The 16,567-nt window shown below is 38.4% G+C and overlaps 2 protein-coding genes across 2 annotated transcripts; one reads left to right on the top strand and one right to left on the bottom strand.

The window, feature by feature from the left end:
• On the top strand, positions 1-12,087 carry zgc:193690 (ATP-dependent RNA helicase DDX19A). The gene is made up of 11 exons (XM_031741980.2): positions 1-216; positions 362-425; positions 532-730; positions 816-908; positions 4,199-4,301; positions 4,413-4,527; positions 4,623-4,800; positions 6,695-6,932; positions 10,734-10,896; positions 11,199-11,390; positions 11,488-12,087. Exons 1-11 carry the CDS (start codon positions 160-162, stop codon positions 11,547-11,549), a joined length of 1,464 nt encoding a protein of 487 aa, XP_031597840.1. The 5' UTR covers positions 1-159; the 3' UTR covers positions 11,550-12,087.
• Positions 12,088-12,611: 524 nt separating this feature from the next.
• On the bottom strand, positions 12,612-14,601 carry ubxn10 (UBX domain protein 10). Its single transcript, XM_039604807.1, has 2 exons — positions 13,884-14,601; positions 12,612-13,758 (listed from the first exon to the last, which is right to left on the bottom strand). The coding sequence occupies exon 2, from the start codon at positions 13,708-13,710 to the stop codon at positions 13,069-13,071; it is 642 nt and encodes a 213-aa protein (XP_039460741.1). The 5' UTR covers positions 13,711-13,758; positions 13,884-14,601; the 3' UTR covers positions 12,612-13,068.
• Between the last annotated feature and the right edge of the window lie 1,966 nt (positions 14,602-16,567).

The following is a 16,567-nucleotide window of genomic DNA, read 5'->3' as shown; positions in this document are numbered from 1 at the left end:
GTGAATGCGACACGCGTGGTCCAGCAGCAGGTTGCGGTTGGTTCAGGTCGGGACAGCGGCGCGCTCACGCACATCGCTCATGCTGACATCAAACTTTTGCACAAAAAGAAAAAAGGTTGCTCGTCTCGAAAAAAAAACCTACACAAAAACTGCCTGAAAATGTCCCAGAACTCTTGGGCAGCTGCAGTGGATGTTCAGGAGGCTACATCCTTACAGGTAACTTTTAAAGGTGACCCAACAGCTTCCAAACTGTCGGGTCAAAACGCGGGCTAACTAGCTAGCTTAACGCTGACTTCGCTGTCACTGCTGCGTTATTTGCACCAAAAAAAATTTCAAACATGGTTTGTCTTTTTTTCACTAGCTTGACTTTTCCAAAAAAGTCAGTGGGCTTCGTGGTCCACGCAACATGATAGGAGACATAAACGGTAACGTAACTATTCGTTTTTCCTCCTTAAAATCACAGCTAACTAAATTAACTGCTAACTTATAATTGCGCTGTCATGGTTTGTGCTGGTATTGCCACCTGTGTAGGCAATATCATGCCGGGGAAGGCCGAAATTGGAGGCTGGGGAGAGGGAGAGGGAGAGGAGAGAGTCAACCTGGCCGAGCAGTCTCTGCTGAACAAACTAATCCGCCGCTCACTGGTGAGGAACCGAAACCAGGTGGAGGTCCTGCAGGCGGACCCCAACTCTCCACTTTACTCGGTGAAGACCTTTGAGGAGCTGAGACTGTGAGTCTGCAAGGAAAACTTCCATCATGCTCGTTCGCTCTGTGTGTTACCTTTATAAAATTACCTTCTTTTGTCTTTTTAATAGGAAGCCTGAGTTGCTGAAGGGGGTGTACAATATGGGCTTTAACAGACCATCCAGGATCCAGGAAAACGCTTTGCCTATGATGTTGGCACAGCCGTAAGTCCGTTTATAAAAAACTACATGTAAATCAACAAATACAAATATGAAACGAAGTTCAAAGATACAAGGCAATTCCATTTATTTTTAATGTTTGTTTGTTTGTTTTTTTAACCAATTTGTTGAGCTTGGTGAGGCTCTGGTGGAGATGCTTGTTAATTATATGAGGCCGTGAGTGATAATGAGTAAGCTGCCTTCTCAAAGTGTTGTTTTATTGTATTTGCTGTTCTGAACCTCATAGATCTTGCCTCTGACAAGTATCCGAACATCAAAACAATAAAAACTAAACTGAAATGAGCAAAGACGGTGTGAAAAATGACAAACTCAGTTGAAAACAAAATTAAAATGGGACTAATGCTGTTTTAACCCTGGCTCATATTGGTGACCTGTCCAGGGTGTACCCTGCCTCTCGCCCATTGGTAGCTTGAATAGGCTCCAGCCCTGCCATGACCCTGATAAGTGGAAAAAAATGAATGGAAAAGGAAAATGACTACTAGTTAGAAAATGCAACACTATAATAAGTCAGATTTTTAGTCATCTGTCTTAGTAGCGAAGGGAGAAATCTGTTTAATTTATTGACTGAAAACAGTTAAGTTGTTTGAGGGGAGAATCCCAAGTATCTGTCTGTTTTAAATTCGTAAATGTTACAGTTACGTGCTCTTTTAAAATTTATAGTAGTTTTTTTTTCTCAGTAAATTATCAGGTTGATAATAATGGCACTTTAATGGACATCTCTTTGCTGTCATCTCAACAAATGGTGTTTGTTGAGATGACAGCAAAGGACGTATAGTCATAATTTCCAGTGGCCAGAAAAAAAAATGTGCACTGTGGTTTTTCAGGTGGTTTACATTATTGTGTATTTTGCATTGACCACTAGTAGGGCTGAGAAACGGTTCCTGTGGGGTCCTGTGTTAAATGTACTTTTCTCTCACTTTTCTAATCATATTAAATAAATAAATTACTACATTACAACAATTAATAACTTAAAACTAACACATTTCATCAGGGGAAACATGGGACAGAGTGATTTAAAAAAAAAAAAAAAAGACCTATTTTTAATACTGATAATTGCTCAGTTACAAAATTACACTATCAAAAGACATGCTGGGTAATGCTAGTTGGCTAGCTGCCCATTGTGCTGGCACAGCTGTGTGTTCATATTCACTCCTTTTGAATTTGTGCCAAAACAATTAACTTGATAAATATTCTAAGAGATTTATTTAACAGCAATTTAAAGTTATTTATTGCAGAAAAATTTTAAACATTTGCCTTTTTTCATCTTAAAGATGTGTGTGGATGTCACACTTGTATTCATGGTGCCTTATGCCAAAAAGCTACACTATTTTATTAATATTTAAATATTTAATTACTCTTTAAAAGATCCTTACATATAGGAACCTTAAATTAACAAATGCTGTACAGACAGTGCAGCAAAATGCATACATATAGTTGGCTATGAAAAAAACAAAGTACATGATCCAAATATCTTCCACTGTTGCCGCAATTGATGGAAGACAACTGTTTAAAATGTTTCTTAAAAACAAGAGCAGATGGAGTAAATGACAGGCTGGATCTACTTCTGCTGCCTTTGGGAGACTAAACCTTAGCCCTGATTGAAACATCTGGAACTCAACATGTAAGAGAAGCTGAGGTTCCAAAATGATGATCTGTGCCTTTGAGAAGCTCATACAGATGCAAAAAGTCATTAAGGGCACAGCTTGACAATTCACCCCCAAGTTTGCTTCTATTTTTAAGACTACTAAACCAGCAAATCATGGGAAATTAAATGACCGAGTCGAGAAAGAAAGAATAAAATACTTGTTTAGTGTCATGGCTGCATAAAAGCTTCACAATTATCTATAAAAGAACAACTATTAATTTTCTTTTTTACATATAGCGTAAATCCCCAAATATTTATACCTGCTACCATAATTGTGTGTGACTAGTCAACTGGACATGTATACTTTCCTGCCCTTATTAGTCTTTTATACTGTTTTTACTTTATTTATATATAAAGGTGGTTGTTGGTTCTGATGTTAGCCCCCCCCCCCTCACAGTTAGCCAGGTCTGTAAGTCTTAAAAGACAGCAGCACCTGTCTCTCTGATATGAAGTTGTAAAGCAAAGCATAACATTTTTCACAGCTGTGTGGACGTTGTATACACAGTGTGCACAGTGGTATACATAGTGACATTTAAATTTAAGGGATTTTGTTAAGTAAAAAGACTGGTAACACTAAAGACACAAGTAGAATTTGTATGCACAAGCATTACAAATTTATATTGATTGAGCTCAGTTTTTAATCTTTCCTGAGCTCCATTTTTATTTTGGCCTAACTAATATCCAAACTTCATTTGTAACCTTTTTATAATGCTCTTCTTCTACAATAATAAAATGATTTAGATGTGTTAGCTATTGTGTTGTTTGTACCTGTTGTTTATTAGTAGGTTCTAAAATATATTTTACCTTCACGATCTGTGATTAAATGCTTTAAATAATTTTGAAAATGAAAAAAACCTCTAAATTTAATCTCAAATACTTATTTTGTTAAATCTAATTTATTGGGAAGATTAGTTGAAAATGTAACAAAATAACTTTTCCTAGGTATAACCTCTTTGCCATTATTAATTGTGTTGCAGGATGGGGTCAAAATCTTGTGTGTGGCGTTAAAAATGGTATTGAGTAATTTCCTGGGTATTGGTATTGACTTTGAAATTCTAGTATAGTGACAGCGCTGCTTTTTTGCCTCTGATAAATGCTGTTAGCCGATGTTGACGAATTCAGCGCTGTTGGACTGGGACACTTGGCGAATAATCTCCCATAAGATGTGAAAATGTAATACAACTGTTTATCAGAAGGAAATGGTGAATTATAGGACACTCAAGCCCAACATTAGCAGGCATAATTTTGTAAGCCTACCAGCTTACAGCTTGTTGTTGTTTAGCCAGCTTGTTGTCAGCTGTCAGGAAATGAAAGGGTCACAAGTCTAATCTGCTGACAACAAATAATTGAAACAATGGTGGGAATAAATAAATATGTTTATGCACATTTTTGTGTGTTGGTTCCCTGGCTTCAGGAGGTGAGGCTTCAGCATATGGGGTATGTTTTGTTTTTTACTTAATAAAACTTTAGTTTGCGATTTTTTTTTATTTTTTTTTAATGAACTTTTGTCCTGTTGTAATGGTTAAAAAAATGTAAGTAGTCAAAATTTTTAAAAACCTTTAAAAGCTTCAGCACATCAGATTTTCTGTTATTTATTCATTTCTTCATGTCTACTTTTTTCTGCTTTCAGACCTCAGAATCTGATTGCACAGTCGCAGTCTGGCACAGGTAAAACTGCTGCATTCTCTCTGGCTATGCTCAGCCATGTAAACCCTGACAATAAGTGGACTCAGGTAAGCAGAACATCCTCAGAGTATCACAGCATTTTCAATCTCCTGAGACAGCTGGTATCCTTTTATCAGACCCTGAAATGTATTCACTGGGTCAAAAAATGTTTCTTTTAGTGCCTTTGCATCGCACCGACGTACGAGCTCGCATTGCAGACTGGTCAAGTCATTGAGCAAATGGGGAAATTTTGTCCAGATGTGAAGCTGGCATACGCCATTCGGGGAAATAGAAGTAAGAATATGATAGTAATTGTACTCTCTTATGAAGAAAAGATATTTCTAGTCACCAGCCTGTGTTCACTGCATGACTGTCTGCATTGTGTTCAGTGGAGCGAGGAGTCAAGTTGCAAGAGCAGATTGTCATTGGTACACCGGGCACAGTCCACGACTGGTGCACCAAGTACAAGCTCATTGACCCCAAAAAGATCACTATGTTTGTGCTGGATGAGGCTGATGTGATGATCGCCACCCAGGGCCACCGGGACCAGAGCATTCGAATCCACAGGTGCGCTCTTTTTGGTCTTTATGTTCATATTTTTATTTTTACAATAACAAACACTGGCTGGTAAACATGGCATACAGTACAGTTCACCTGAAGCAGGTTTTTAATTACTTAGTATTTGGTGCCATAATCTATAATGTCATAGTTCATTTTATCAGTCATAGTAGGTTCAGCATAACCAACAAAAGCACATCAGGCAAGTAGATTAGCCTGCTTCTGGCTTATTGTGGCCAGTAACTTTATTTCCACCAAAGTGGCACGAATCTTCCCAAAAAATTTATTCAGTTGCCAGTTTTTAAATTAAAAGATGTGTACCTCTGAACTACAGAACCTGTTCTTGGTGTGGAAAACACAGTAGGAAGACAGTACTGGTTGATGCCACAGTGCAGGCGTTCCACTCACATTTGTACCTAAATATACATGCACGTGGATTTTACATGTGGGAGAGAGATGTGGGAAAGAGGATTCAGCTTAGGCAACTTGTGCTTTTCTCAACAAAGTTTCATAACACAGCGGGAATGAAGATGATGCTGTTGTATTTGAAGCTTCTCCTCTTAAACACACTTGGCAATCAGCAAAGAGCCAGCATTATTACCAAGATAATGAATGAAGGTGGACGAGAAGGAATATTGTTGTAGTCTACAGCATCAGTGCTTGTTCCTAAAATCGCAATGAGAACATCTGTAAATAAGAATTGTTTATTAAACCACCTGTGTGAGTAGAGGAGTCTTTTCACCTCCTCCCATACACCTTTGATTTCCTTCTTGCAGCGACAAAGCTAATAAAGAACAAATTAGAATAAAAACCCTCTGTGTGCAGATAAACCCAGTCTTTAAATCTGGCAGATGTCACGAAATGCTTTGCGAGAGCTGACAGCAGTTTTCCCTCCTCTGTGTCTGTGTGATAACCTAAAGCATGCAGGGATGAGTGTAAAAGGGGTCATGGAGAGTACTTCACATCATTTAAAACTCATTAAAGAGCGAGCAGAGACGATGTAAGCTGGCAGCCAAGTTAACATGATATCCACTATATTTATATCTGCATACAATCCTTTCATTTTAACTTTTTCTTAAACCGCATTCTTTGCTTGAGTGTCAGTGAAAAGATTGCTTCATATTTAAACTTGTTGAGCAGGTGGTCCATCAAAGTGGAAATTGATAATAATATATACATGCATGCATGCATACATAAAGTATGATTCACAGCAAAAAGGGCAAGATAACATTTTTATATGTGAGCCAAGCAACATGGAGACTTTGTTCTCACAGGAAGGAACTCTTCAAGACCAGCACACAAAAAATAATTTCTTTTAATCGTGTTATGTTATGGAAGCACAAATGTAAAATTTTCCACCACAGTCCTTTTGATTTTAATTGTAGTCACAGTAATGAGCCCTTCTGTTCGACTCTGGAAATCCCCTTTGTCACTGGCCTCAGATTTGCTGCATGTGTTTTTGTGAGTGAGAGAGGAGAGGCTGCAGCTCCACCATGAACTACAACTGCGTCATTTTTATTTATTTATTTTTTACTGCTGTCGTCATCAGCCTTTTCTTGTTGACTAATATATTTTATTCATACATGCCATCTCTATATTACATTTAATAGTTTGCACAGTTTTGAGCCCTGCAGCACCAGCTTCAACTTGCTGCTCTGCTTTCCACTAAGATCAGTCTGGTTTATTTCAGGAACCTTATGTTTCTTTTAATGTAAAAATGTACTACAGGGAACACTTGTTCATCAGTTATATCAAAAGCTACATTAACATTCCTCCATCCCAATATACCAATGTACACACAACAAAACAGCAAAAAACTGAAAAGAGAAATCTAATGACTTCACATTCTTTGTTGTCTTTAAACAAGTTTCTGTTGTCACACTTTGTCTCCACACTTATGCAGACAGCTGCCGATGAACTGTCAGATGCTATTTTTCTCTGCAACGTTTGAGGACTCCGTGTGGAGGTTTGCAGAGCAAATTGTTCCTGAACCTAATATAATCCGGCTAAAGCGTGAGGAGGAGACTCTGGATACCATCAAACAGTTCTATGTGAACTGCAAAGAGAAAGAGGACAAGTTCACGGCACTCTGTAATCTCTACGGGGCCCTTACCATTGCACAGGCCATGATCTTTTGCAGGGTAAGTCAGGTATTTTTAAAGCTGCTTAACAAAAACTTCTTTATGATTTAATGGTTTTAATTTGTCACTGAAAGCACTGTAACTCGTGAAGGGAGAGAGCTCACAAAAAGAAGGGTTTTATGTCAGTAAGTCAGTATCCTAAATTTTAATCTACGGATAAAGTGTAGCTGAATAGACCAGTACTAGTAGTAGAGCAATAGTGCATGATGAGCCCCCATTTAAAACTCGTAATAAGAAATGTTATTTATTCCTGACCACGCTGTGATTGGATTTCAGTTAACGAGTTTGTTTGGCTGCAAGACACGGTGTTTTTGTTGAGAGAGGAAATATCCTTTTTTTCAGGCTGTGGCTGCTTGTCGCTCTAGGTAGGAAGCTGGAGCTTAGAAAAAGCAGACTCATGTGACCTTTTCACTTAATAACTGATCAGTTTTAACTCATCTGGCTGAAGGAGTGATGAGCTTATGTCATGGTGAGGTGTCCTTCTGTTCACAGTTAACATGAATTGCTTCTCCTCCTACAGGACTCGCCATAATCTAATTAAACTTTCACTTGATGGGTCTTACTTAATGGCTCTTCATCCTTGTGTTCGAGGTCACATTTATCATTTATGTGGATTCTGATGCTCATTAGTTTGTGCGATACAGCCGACAAGTGACAAGAATACTTACAGACTAGGGTTGTCAAAATATAAAGAAAAAGAAAAAGTTAAATAAATGAGATGATTGTGAAATTAACTGGTTGTGTGGCATATGAACTGAGTGTGAACGGAAAGATCGAGTGATAGAAGCCATAATGTTAATTAGGTAATCCATTAAAAAACCTAAAAGACACAGACGGCACAAACACAAGCTAGAGGTCACATCAGCAGACCTAGAAAACATTGAACTGCTACAGCTCCGTCTGTCAGGATACCTATCAATTAGAGATGGACCGATCCGATATTACGTATCGGTATCGGTCCGATACTGACGTAAATTACTGGATCGGATATCGGCGAAAAATAAAAAATGTAATCCGATCCATTAAATATCAAAAAAACACCTCACAAAACTTGCAACACGGCGTAACTCGGCTCATAACCGTAGCACGTCGGAGCAGTATGCTCACGTGATAGAGCGGCTGTGTGTATTTGTAGCATCGCTACCAAACCAGCATTTCATCTCCGAGGAAGTTATCCCAGAGAGAAGTAAAGCAAGTGTGTAAGTTCATCTCTGAATGTTTGTAAAGCGTTCCCACGTTAAGCTTAACAACCGATATATGGAGCGACTGCCTCTCTCTCTCCCTCCCTCTGCTGCTGCTACTTCAATCGTGAAACTGCTTAACGATCAGCTGATCAGCTTTTCTGTCGAGTCTGTCTCTCTTCTTTGTTTTTGGCCCACTTTGCACCAGAAAGAGGAAACCAGCGGCTGAACAACAGCAGCACGTTTAAGCTTGATAAGCTGTCGTTAGAATGTATTTAATATTACTTTCTACACCAGGATCCTTTTCTACGTAGCTGACGGCTGGTAACTGTGCAGGGGCTGATCTAGCAAAGTGTAGCCAGGGGGGCCGATAGGGCATGAACAGGGAAAAGGGGGCACAAAGACATACTTTTCTTTCTTATTCTCATTTAAAATACGTAGCTTTTAATAAATAATTATCTGAATCTTACACCCAAAGTTTTAATCTGATGTAAAATGTATAGAAGTCCATTACTGTATATAATAACTGTTAAGTCTATATACCCTAGTAAGCTATAGTACTTTTTCCTTTGGGAAGGTACCATCTGTGCAGTCTGCAATTCTGTAGAAGAAAGATGTTGAATCTATTTAATTATTCTTGAAAAATAATTTGTTTCTGTGCATTTTTTTTCACCCTGCATCAAATTAAAGTTGATTACGTCGATTAAGCATCACAAGGTGGAGGGTGGGGGGTTCCCTATTTTTTTTTTTTTGTTGGGAGTTTGCAACCCTATTAGTTAGGTTGCTTAATATTTCTGCTAAGTACTCTTTAAAATACCAGAATAGGGAGGATGGAGCAGGTTTAAGTTTATTAGATTGATCAGTGTTGCTGAACTATGAAATATTTTGGGTGCAGTGTATTTTTTACACACAGGTATAACAGAATAGCTTTAGTGTTGTTGTTTATTTAAACTTGAGTATGAACTTATACAAAATGCAGCAAGATATTAAAAAAAACAGTTTTATTGATTAAAAAAAACACTATATCGGATTCATATCGGTATCGGCAGATATCCAAATTTATGATATCGGTATCGGACATAAAAAAGTGGTATCGTGCCATCTCTACTATCAATCAGAGCAGTCACACACCTTACTTAACCCTATCATTAGTTATTAAAAGCAAAATAAACACTCTGTAGAGTTGTGATTAGAGCTGGGCGATATAAGATTTTTTCATATCACGACATGTTTTTTTTTCATTTCAGGCGATAACGATATATATCACGATATAAGCCAAATAACTATATTTGTAAGATTTAAATGTGGCGTTGCTCACAAGTAAAATGTGAAATAATCAGCAGCTTGTTTTTGAAACGTAATTTCAATTCCTTTGTATGGCAAGTACATCTGAAGAAATTGACAAATAAAACTGACTTTGACTTTGACTTTGAATTCCACTTAGAAACAAAATATTAATTCTAAAAATAAATCTTAGTTTGTTTTACAGAAGAACAGACAAAATTGACTAACTTTTGTCAATATCAAATAAACTGAGAACTAAAAGGAAATTCTCAATCTCTCCTTGTTGTATAGCTTAGCTATTACCTCAGTTAGCTGCTTGAATCCTTCATTTTCGAACGTGTTTATTGGTAGCATGTCTTTAGCATGACGGTAGGCTATGGCATTCGTTATGTCGCTATGTCTCTTAGCTTTTTTGTCATATGGTAAGACGCTGGAGAAAGCCGACTCAATTGACTGTTGCTGCTTCGCAGGGATTCTCCTGGTTGTTTTCGATGACGAATTAGCGCTTTTAGTCTACGGAACTTCTCTGGCCCTTCCTTTCGACAATCTCTCCGGCATTGGAACCGTCATCTGTGTTCTCTTCGTTAGCCTGATCACCCAAGCTCTCGGTTGATTTTTCTCTAGTGGGCACACTCATTTTCACCATTACCCGGCCGGCACGGCGGCTGGCTGCTTCCCAAACAAATACACATGTACGGCTTGGCACTTGTACTGTACGTAACAAGTCACGTGACGTGACGCTGCGGCTGTGATTGGTTCGGCTCTGCGCTACTTAATTTGGATTGGCTGTGCTTTCTTTTTTTTTTTAAGACAGGAAGAGAGAGATGAGGTCTATCGCAATAGTTTCATTTTTCTATCGAGGAAAAGTTATTTCGCAATACCTATCGTTATCGTTCTATCGCCCAGCTCTAGTTGTGATAAAGGTGTTTTTTGCACTAGGCTGCAAACATGGTTTTTACCTCTTAGCTATAAAAGCTAAGGGGTAAAAGCCAACAGTGATCCCGGGATGCAGTCAACCTGTCCCCAGACCCAGCCAAACATGGCACCAGGCAGGGTGTAGGAAAATGGGCTGTAGAGGACCCACCTGCCTTTCTCCCTGCTTGTCCGTGTTAAAAATGACCTGTTGAGTGGTGCAAATGTTGGTATATGTCAGTGAATGAGATGTAGAAAGTAAGTATGACTGTGTGAAAACTAGAGTGCTATTAAAATTGAGGGGAGAAATGTGACAGAAGCACAACACTTCCCCCAAAAAAAAAAAAAAAAAAATCCCAAAACCTTAGTGTCTAAATTGTAAGTATGAGTGGTTATAACTTCTTTTCTTACCCTCTTTCTTTAGACCCGGAAGATGGCTGCCTGGCTGACAGAAAGTCTGACCAAAGAGGGCCATCAGGTGGCATTGCTAAGTGGTGAAATGACAGTGGAGCAGCGAGCTGCTGTCATTGAACGCTTCAGGAGCGGCAAAGAGAAAGTGCTTGTGACCACGAATGTGTGCTCAAGAGGTAAGAAGGCTATTAAGTGAGAGTTTAAAATAAACTCATTCTGGGAGGGAATGTCAGCGTGATTGCCAATGATTGATACCAATGGTGGTAAGTGTGCACCCATTAATGTAGAGCTAGAGGTGGACACTGATATTTTAAAGTGAGGCAGATTCAGTTTATTATAATGTTTATTATATAATCCATCAGTGGGGAAATTGTCTAAAAAAACTTTATCACTGAGCCAGTGTAGATCACTTTAACCACTGTTGATCCCTGAAGTCATTGTCCATCAGCACTTAGTATTTTGCTTACATGGATTGCAGGTATTGATGTGGAACAGGTGTCTTTGGTGGTGAACTTTGACCTCCCAGTTGATCTGGACGGGAATGCTGACAATGAGACATACCTTCACCGGATTGGCCGTACCGGCCGTTTTGGCCGACGTGGATTTGCCGTTAATATGGTGGACAGCCAGCACAGCATGGATATTATAAAACAGATTGAGATGCATTTCGGTATGTTCCAGTTTTACTCGAGCTTGATACAACTGAGAGAATCCAGATCCTAATGACATGTCCTCTTTTTTTTCTTTTTTTTTCCTTTCACCTACAGACAGGAAAATCATCAAGCTTGACACTTCCAATCTAGAGGAAATGGAGAACCTGATAAGCTGAAGTTGCAACAACCAGACATGTTGCCTGAAATGTTAATGATTCCCCCACCCCCCCAAGGATTTATTGTTTGCATTTTTATTGTTTACAGATGCATGCGTGTGTTAACTGTGCAAAACAGAAAGTTTTCACTTTGATTTTGTTTGCCTTTGTTCACTGACGTCACCTTAAAGCATACAGGAGTGTTGGATTGCAGTGTTCTTTAATTTATTTGTGCAGTGAAATATTAATGTAGTTAGTATAGATGTTTGCATGACTTGAGTTTCATCAAATATCCTTGAGTGGCTTAAAGCATTTTAAAAGTTTAAAATGCCTGTCTTACTGTAGCGGGAGTCATAATTTCACGTGAGGATGTTGCTGAGGTTTTTTTGTGGATTAAAAAAAAAAAAAATCTTGTTGAAGCCTGCTGAGAAGATGACTTAAAGTTTAAAAAATAAGTAAATAAAAAGAGAGAGACAGGGAGAGAAATTATAGCTTTTCTTTTCTTTAACTTTACTGTGGGATTGTTTCAATAAATTTTCCAGAGTTGGCACAAATGGTATTATGAGTTTGTTGAAACAGATTTGACCATAATTTTACTTAAAATTTAAAACTGTATTTTCAGTTTTAGTCTCCAAGCAGACTAATTGACTCACTCGGGTGAAAAACTCCCAAGTTCCTTGGCGTAGTTCTAATAGCTTACATTTTAATGAGTACACCTGAGTAATAAGGTTTTGATGATGCCTTCAGGAGCAGGCTGTACAATTCCAGCTTGCAAAATCTTCCTGAAGCAATTAAAGTAGTAAATATCATTCAGTGGGATGTGAGGCACCCTGAACTCTAAATATAAACGGTACATACTGCAGACATAAATGTAAAACTTCTAAAATTTTAATTTGTCATTAAACTTTTTTGGGGGGGGAAGAAGTTATACTTGCTTGCCCATGCCATAAACTGCATGAAAAAGGATACATTTTATTTATTTAAATTTGATCAAATGATTCAAAAGATTACTTTCCCTCATTTAATTATAAAACTTGATTATGATAAGTTAGTTTTAATGAACACTTCAGCAAAACAAGTTGAAAGGAGCTTTACTAAAATTTATTAAACGTAGATTGCAAAACTGAGCTTTTACATGCATAAAGGCCACCTAAATCATTTTTGAGAATCAACATAGTTGTGAATTTTTTTTTTTTCAAATATATAACCCCATTTGCTCATTGAGCTTCCAGAGTTATGAAACATTTATTATTTATACATCCTGAAATGTATATAATCTCAAAGTACTCTGAAGAATCAACTCTGTGCAGGTTCATGAACACACAATACAGTAAAAACATCTCTTCTGCTACACAGACACATCCTGAGCACAAGAAGCTTAATTTTACTTGAGTAAGGTGCATATTGGACAAAGTTTGGCATTAAAAATCTTAGAGGCTACAGATTGGTGTAAAAGAAGCCTTTTAAACTTTGCACAGTGAAGTTCAGATATCCAAGTGAAGCTACAAAATGCACAATTACAGACCCCAAAAAACATATATTACTCTTGTCCCCCCATACTGTCAGTTTTCTGAGAGATGCACAGCACGGATCTGTTAGGAATGGCACACTGTGCCAGAGTCATACCCAGGTCAGTAAAGCTCCTGCGTGGTACCTCCATGGTCTCAATGCAAGCATCTTCATACCTGGTTCCAAACCTGGCCTCTGCACTGGCTTTCACTGTCAGCAGAGTGTGTGTGGGGTCAAAGGGCTGCTGAAACCTCCTTCCGCATGGAGCTCTTACAGCAAGAAGCAAACTGCCACTGCCAGCTTCTGCCGTTGAATCCCTGGGGCTGCAGATCTTGGTCTCACCATCATTTTCTAGGTTAAGGTTGGACACGTCTTTGTGCAGGCTCACCTCTGACTGCCTTCTCCTCTCTATTGACGGAAGGACTTTGTACTTGTTTAAGGACTGTGGCGGAGCAGCAGGAGTACGCTGCAGCATGTGCAAAACTTCCTCCTGGCTCAGGTGGTTAGCTTGCAACATGACGGGCTGAGACCGGGAGCGAAGGTTTCTGTCCGGCCTGCGGAACTCAGGAGACCTCGGCTCTCTCTGGATGCTGTTCGCCTCCCCTGGATACAGTGAGCTGTCTACAGCAGGTCTGCTTCGCCCCTTAGAGGATTTTGGCCTTGTTAGATGCATCGAAGATCCGCTGCTTTGAAGATTTCCAGCTGTGTTTCGGCGTAAGTGCTTTACAAAAAGGAGTAAAGAAAGTTTATATTGGTCTAAAGGCTATGAGCACAGCTTTTAAAAACTATCGCACTGGGTAAACGTGTAAATGTACGCTTCCGTAGCTGGTCAACAAGTTAAACTACCGTTTGTGTGCTTTACTTCCCAATTTGGTATTAAGTCCCTTCTCAAGCGTCAGCGACGTTGCCATGACACTCTGGTTTCCTTGACGACCTGTGGTTGGAGAGTGGGAGTCCCCTGCTGTTGGAAACATGCAACTGCAGCTTCATACATTCATGCAAACAGAAGTTGGCAAGCTTATTTTATTGTTTAGTTAGCTAAAAGCTAAAATTAGGTTTGAAAAAGTATTCACTATAATCAAAACCAAAACTAACTGAAACAATATTGTGTTCTCACAAAACTACCTAAAATAAAATAATGTAGGAAAAATATCCTTAGCCTTAATCACTTCGGTCAAATTTCTGCTGCTATAGCCCATCTGCTTAAAGGCTTGGGGTATTTTGTGCTCTTCTGTATAGCTCGTTTGGTATCAACAAGGCCTTTTTGCCCAGGGAACTGCTGTTTACTGGATTTTTTTCTCTTTTCCAGACCATTCTCTGTGGTGTGGGAAAATCCCAGCAGATCAGCAGTTTCTGTAATACTCAGATCAACCCATCTGGCACCAACAATCATGCCATATTCAAAGTCACTTAAATCACCTTTCGTCCACATTCTGATGCTCAAACTGAATTATAGTGGATCATCTTGTCTATATACCTAAATGCATTTAGTTGCTGCCATGTGATTGGTTGAGTAAACATTTGCATTAATGTGTAGCTGAACAGGTGTACCCAACAAAGTGGCCGGTGAGTGTATTTAAATGGTAAATGGCCTGTATTTGTATAGCGCTTTTACTAGTCCCTAAGGACCCCAAAGCGCTTTACACATCCAGTCATCCACCCATTCACGCACACATTCACACACTGGTGATGGCAAGCTACATGTAGCCACAGCCACCCTGGGGCGCACTGACAGAGGCAAGGCTGCCGGACACTGGCGCCACCGGGCCCTCTGGCCACCACCAGTAGGCAACGGGTGAAGTGTCTTGCCCAAGGACACAACGACCGAGACTGTCCAAGCCGGGGCTCGAACCGGCAACCTTCCGATTACAAGGCGAACTCCCAACTTTTTGAGCCACGATCGCCCCTTTTGAGGTGCTGTAAATTAGTCTCATTTTAATGCTATGTGTTCATTTCTGTCACCTTCATCAAACACTACAGCGATGTTTAGTCCTTTCTACTACTGGACTTTGGAAAATATTTGTAGCAAATTATTATTTGCTCACACAGACCAGTGGGGATTTTGTGGGATCACAAAAGCAAAGACATGTGATTACAAGAAGATGAGGTTTAAGGACAGTGAGATGGCTGCACTTACAAAGACTTATTTTCTAAAAAAAAATATCACATGACAAAGTTTAATTCACTAAATAAGAAACCTTAAGTACATCCTTCACTGCCAAAAGGGAACATCTTTCTTTTTTCACCTGCAATGTTTATTACATGTTTCAGTGAATAATAACACAGAATACAGAACATGCTTGTTCCAAATACAATGCAATATTCTATCATAATATTTGTACATTAATCATAAATCATTTCATAATGCAAACCATTTGTTCATGTGGACATAAATAAACATTTGCATGTAACAAAAATACAAATCTTCATTAATTTAACAAGAAAAAAACTAAATCAGATGTGTAGTAAAACACCGAAGTGATATGAATTTATGGACAATAACAATGTACAGAGTTAAACCTTTTTAATAAATGATTTACAACATGCCGTTTCCCAATGAAGTCTCTATTTGGATATATTACAACATATTCCATAAATTTGGATGATGATTAATTATTATAAATGAAAATGGATGAACAAAGGTCATTAATAATCATTATCTACAACAGAAAGTTCAACATTTTAACACTGGATTAAATACTGCATGGCAGCTTAAAAACTGACGTAACAGTTTACTTTATTCCATACAATTTTCATAATTGGTATACCTCACTATTATTCATTATTACTTTGTGTCATGTTTCCCCAATTAAATGTTTGGTCTTTTAAACATTACAAAATATCATCATCATGCCAGCAAATAACTTTTGTGTTAATCCTCTTAAGATATTAAATCTCTTCAGCCTGTTTTCATATCTGAGAGCTAAACATTTGTGAACTTCTAATTAATTTGCCATTTCATTGTTTCTTCATTACTTATAAATGCTGAAATCTCAAATCCAAAATGCAAACTTGGTTTATTTCCTTTGAATAAATGTTGTTGCAAAAACAGCAGCTTTAAACGGGAGCCCAAGACTTCAGGGACCCACTGTAGTTCCCTTCATATTTTTAAATTAACTTAAAAAAACAAAACAAAACAATCCAAAGCAGCTATTCCCAAACATGACCACAATGGAAAACTATGCAATTTGAACATCCTCCAGCCGAAATTTGATAACTTCAAGCAGATCAATATTTCCTTTTATTTCATTAATTCAGATTTTCATTTTTTTTAAATCAAGGTAAATAGTGTTACTGAGGTTAAAACACCTTTGTTAAGAGAGACCAGGCCAAGAAGGCAGTGCAGATTGCAACAAATACAAACATAAGTAAAGAAATAAACAAAGATGCAAGTTTTAAGATGAGCTTTTGGTCATCTGAGAAGAACCTGAACTGGGAATTGTCTGCATGTAACACAAACTTAATTATGTTTTTGAAGTTGTTCCCACATCAAATGGGAACATCAAAGAATGAGTGCAGAAATTCCAGGG

This window comes from Oreochromis aureus, linkage group 20 (assembly GCF_013358895.1).
Source record: "Oreochromis aureus strain Israel breed Guangdong linkage group 20, ZZ_aureus, whole genome shotgun sequence".
Lineage (NCBI taxonomy): Eukaryota > Metazoa > Chordata > Actinopteri > Cichliformes > Cichlidae > Oreochromis > Oreochromis aureus.
The sequence above is the reverse complement of the archived record's forward strand: the minus strand, read 5'-3'. Positions and strand labels throughout refer to the sequence as shown.

Coding starts and splice junctions, on each gene's coding strand:
- ubxn10 (XM_039604807.1), bottom strand. CDS start 13,710: ATGCATCTAACAAGGCCAAAATCCTCTAAGGGGCGAAGCAGACCTGCT.
- zgc:193690 (XM_031741980.2), top strand. CDS start 160: ATGTCCCAGAACTCTTGGGCAGCTGCAGTGGATGTTCAGGAGGCTACA. Junction 217..361: donor AGGAGGCTACATCCTTACAG/GTAACTTTTAAA, acceptor TTTTTTCACTAG/CTTGACTTTTCCAAAAAAGT. Junction 10,897..11,198: donor CACGAATGTGTGCTCAAGAG/GTAAGAAGGCTA, acceptor CATGGATTGCAG/GTATTGATGTGGAACAGGTG.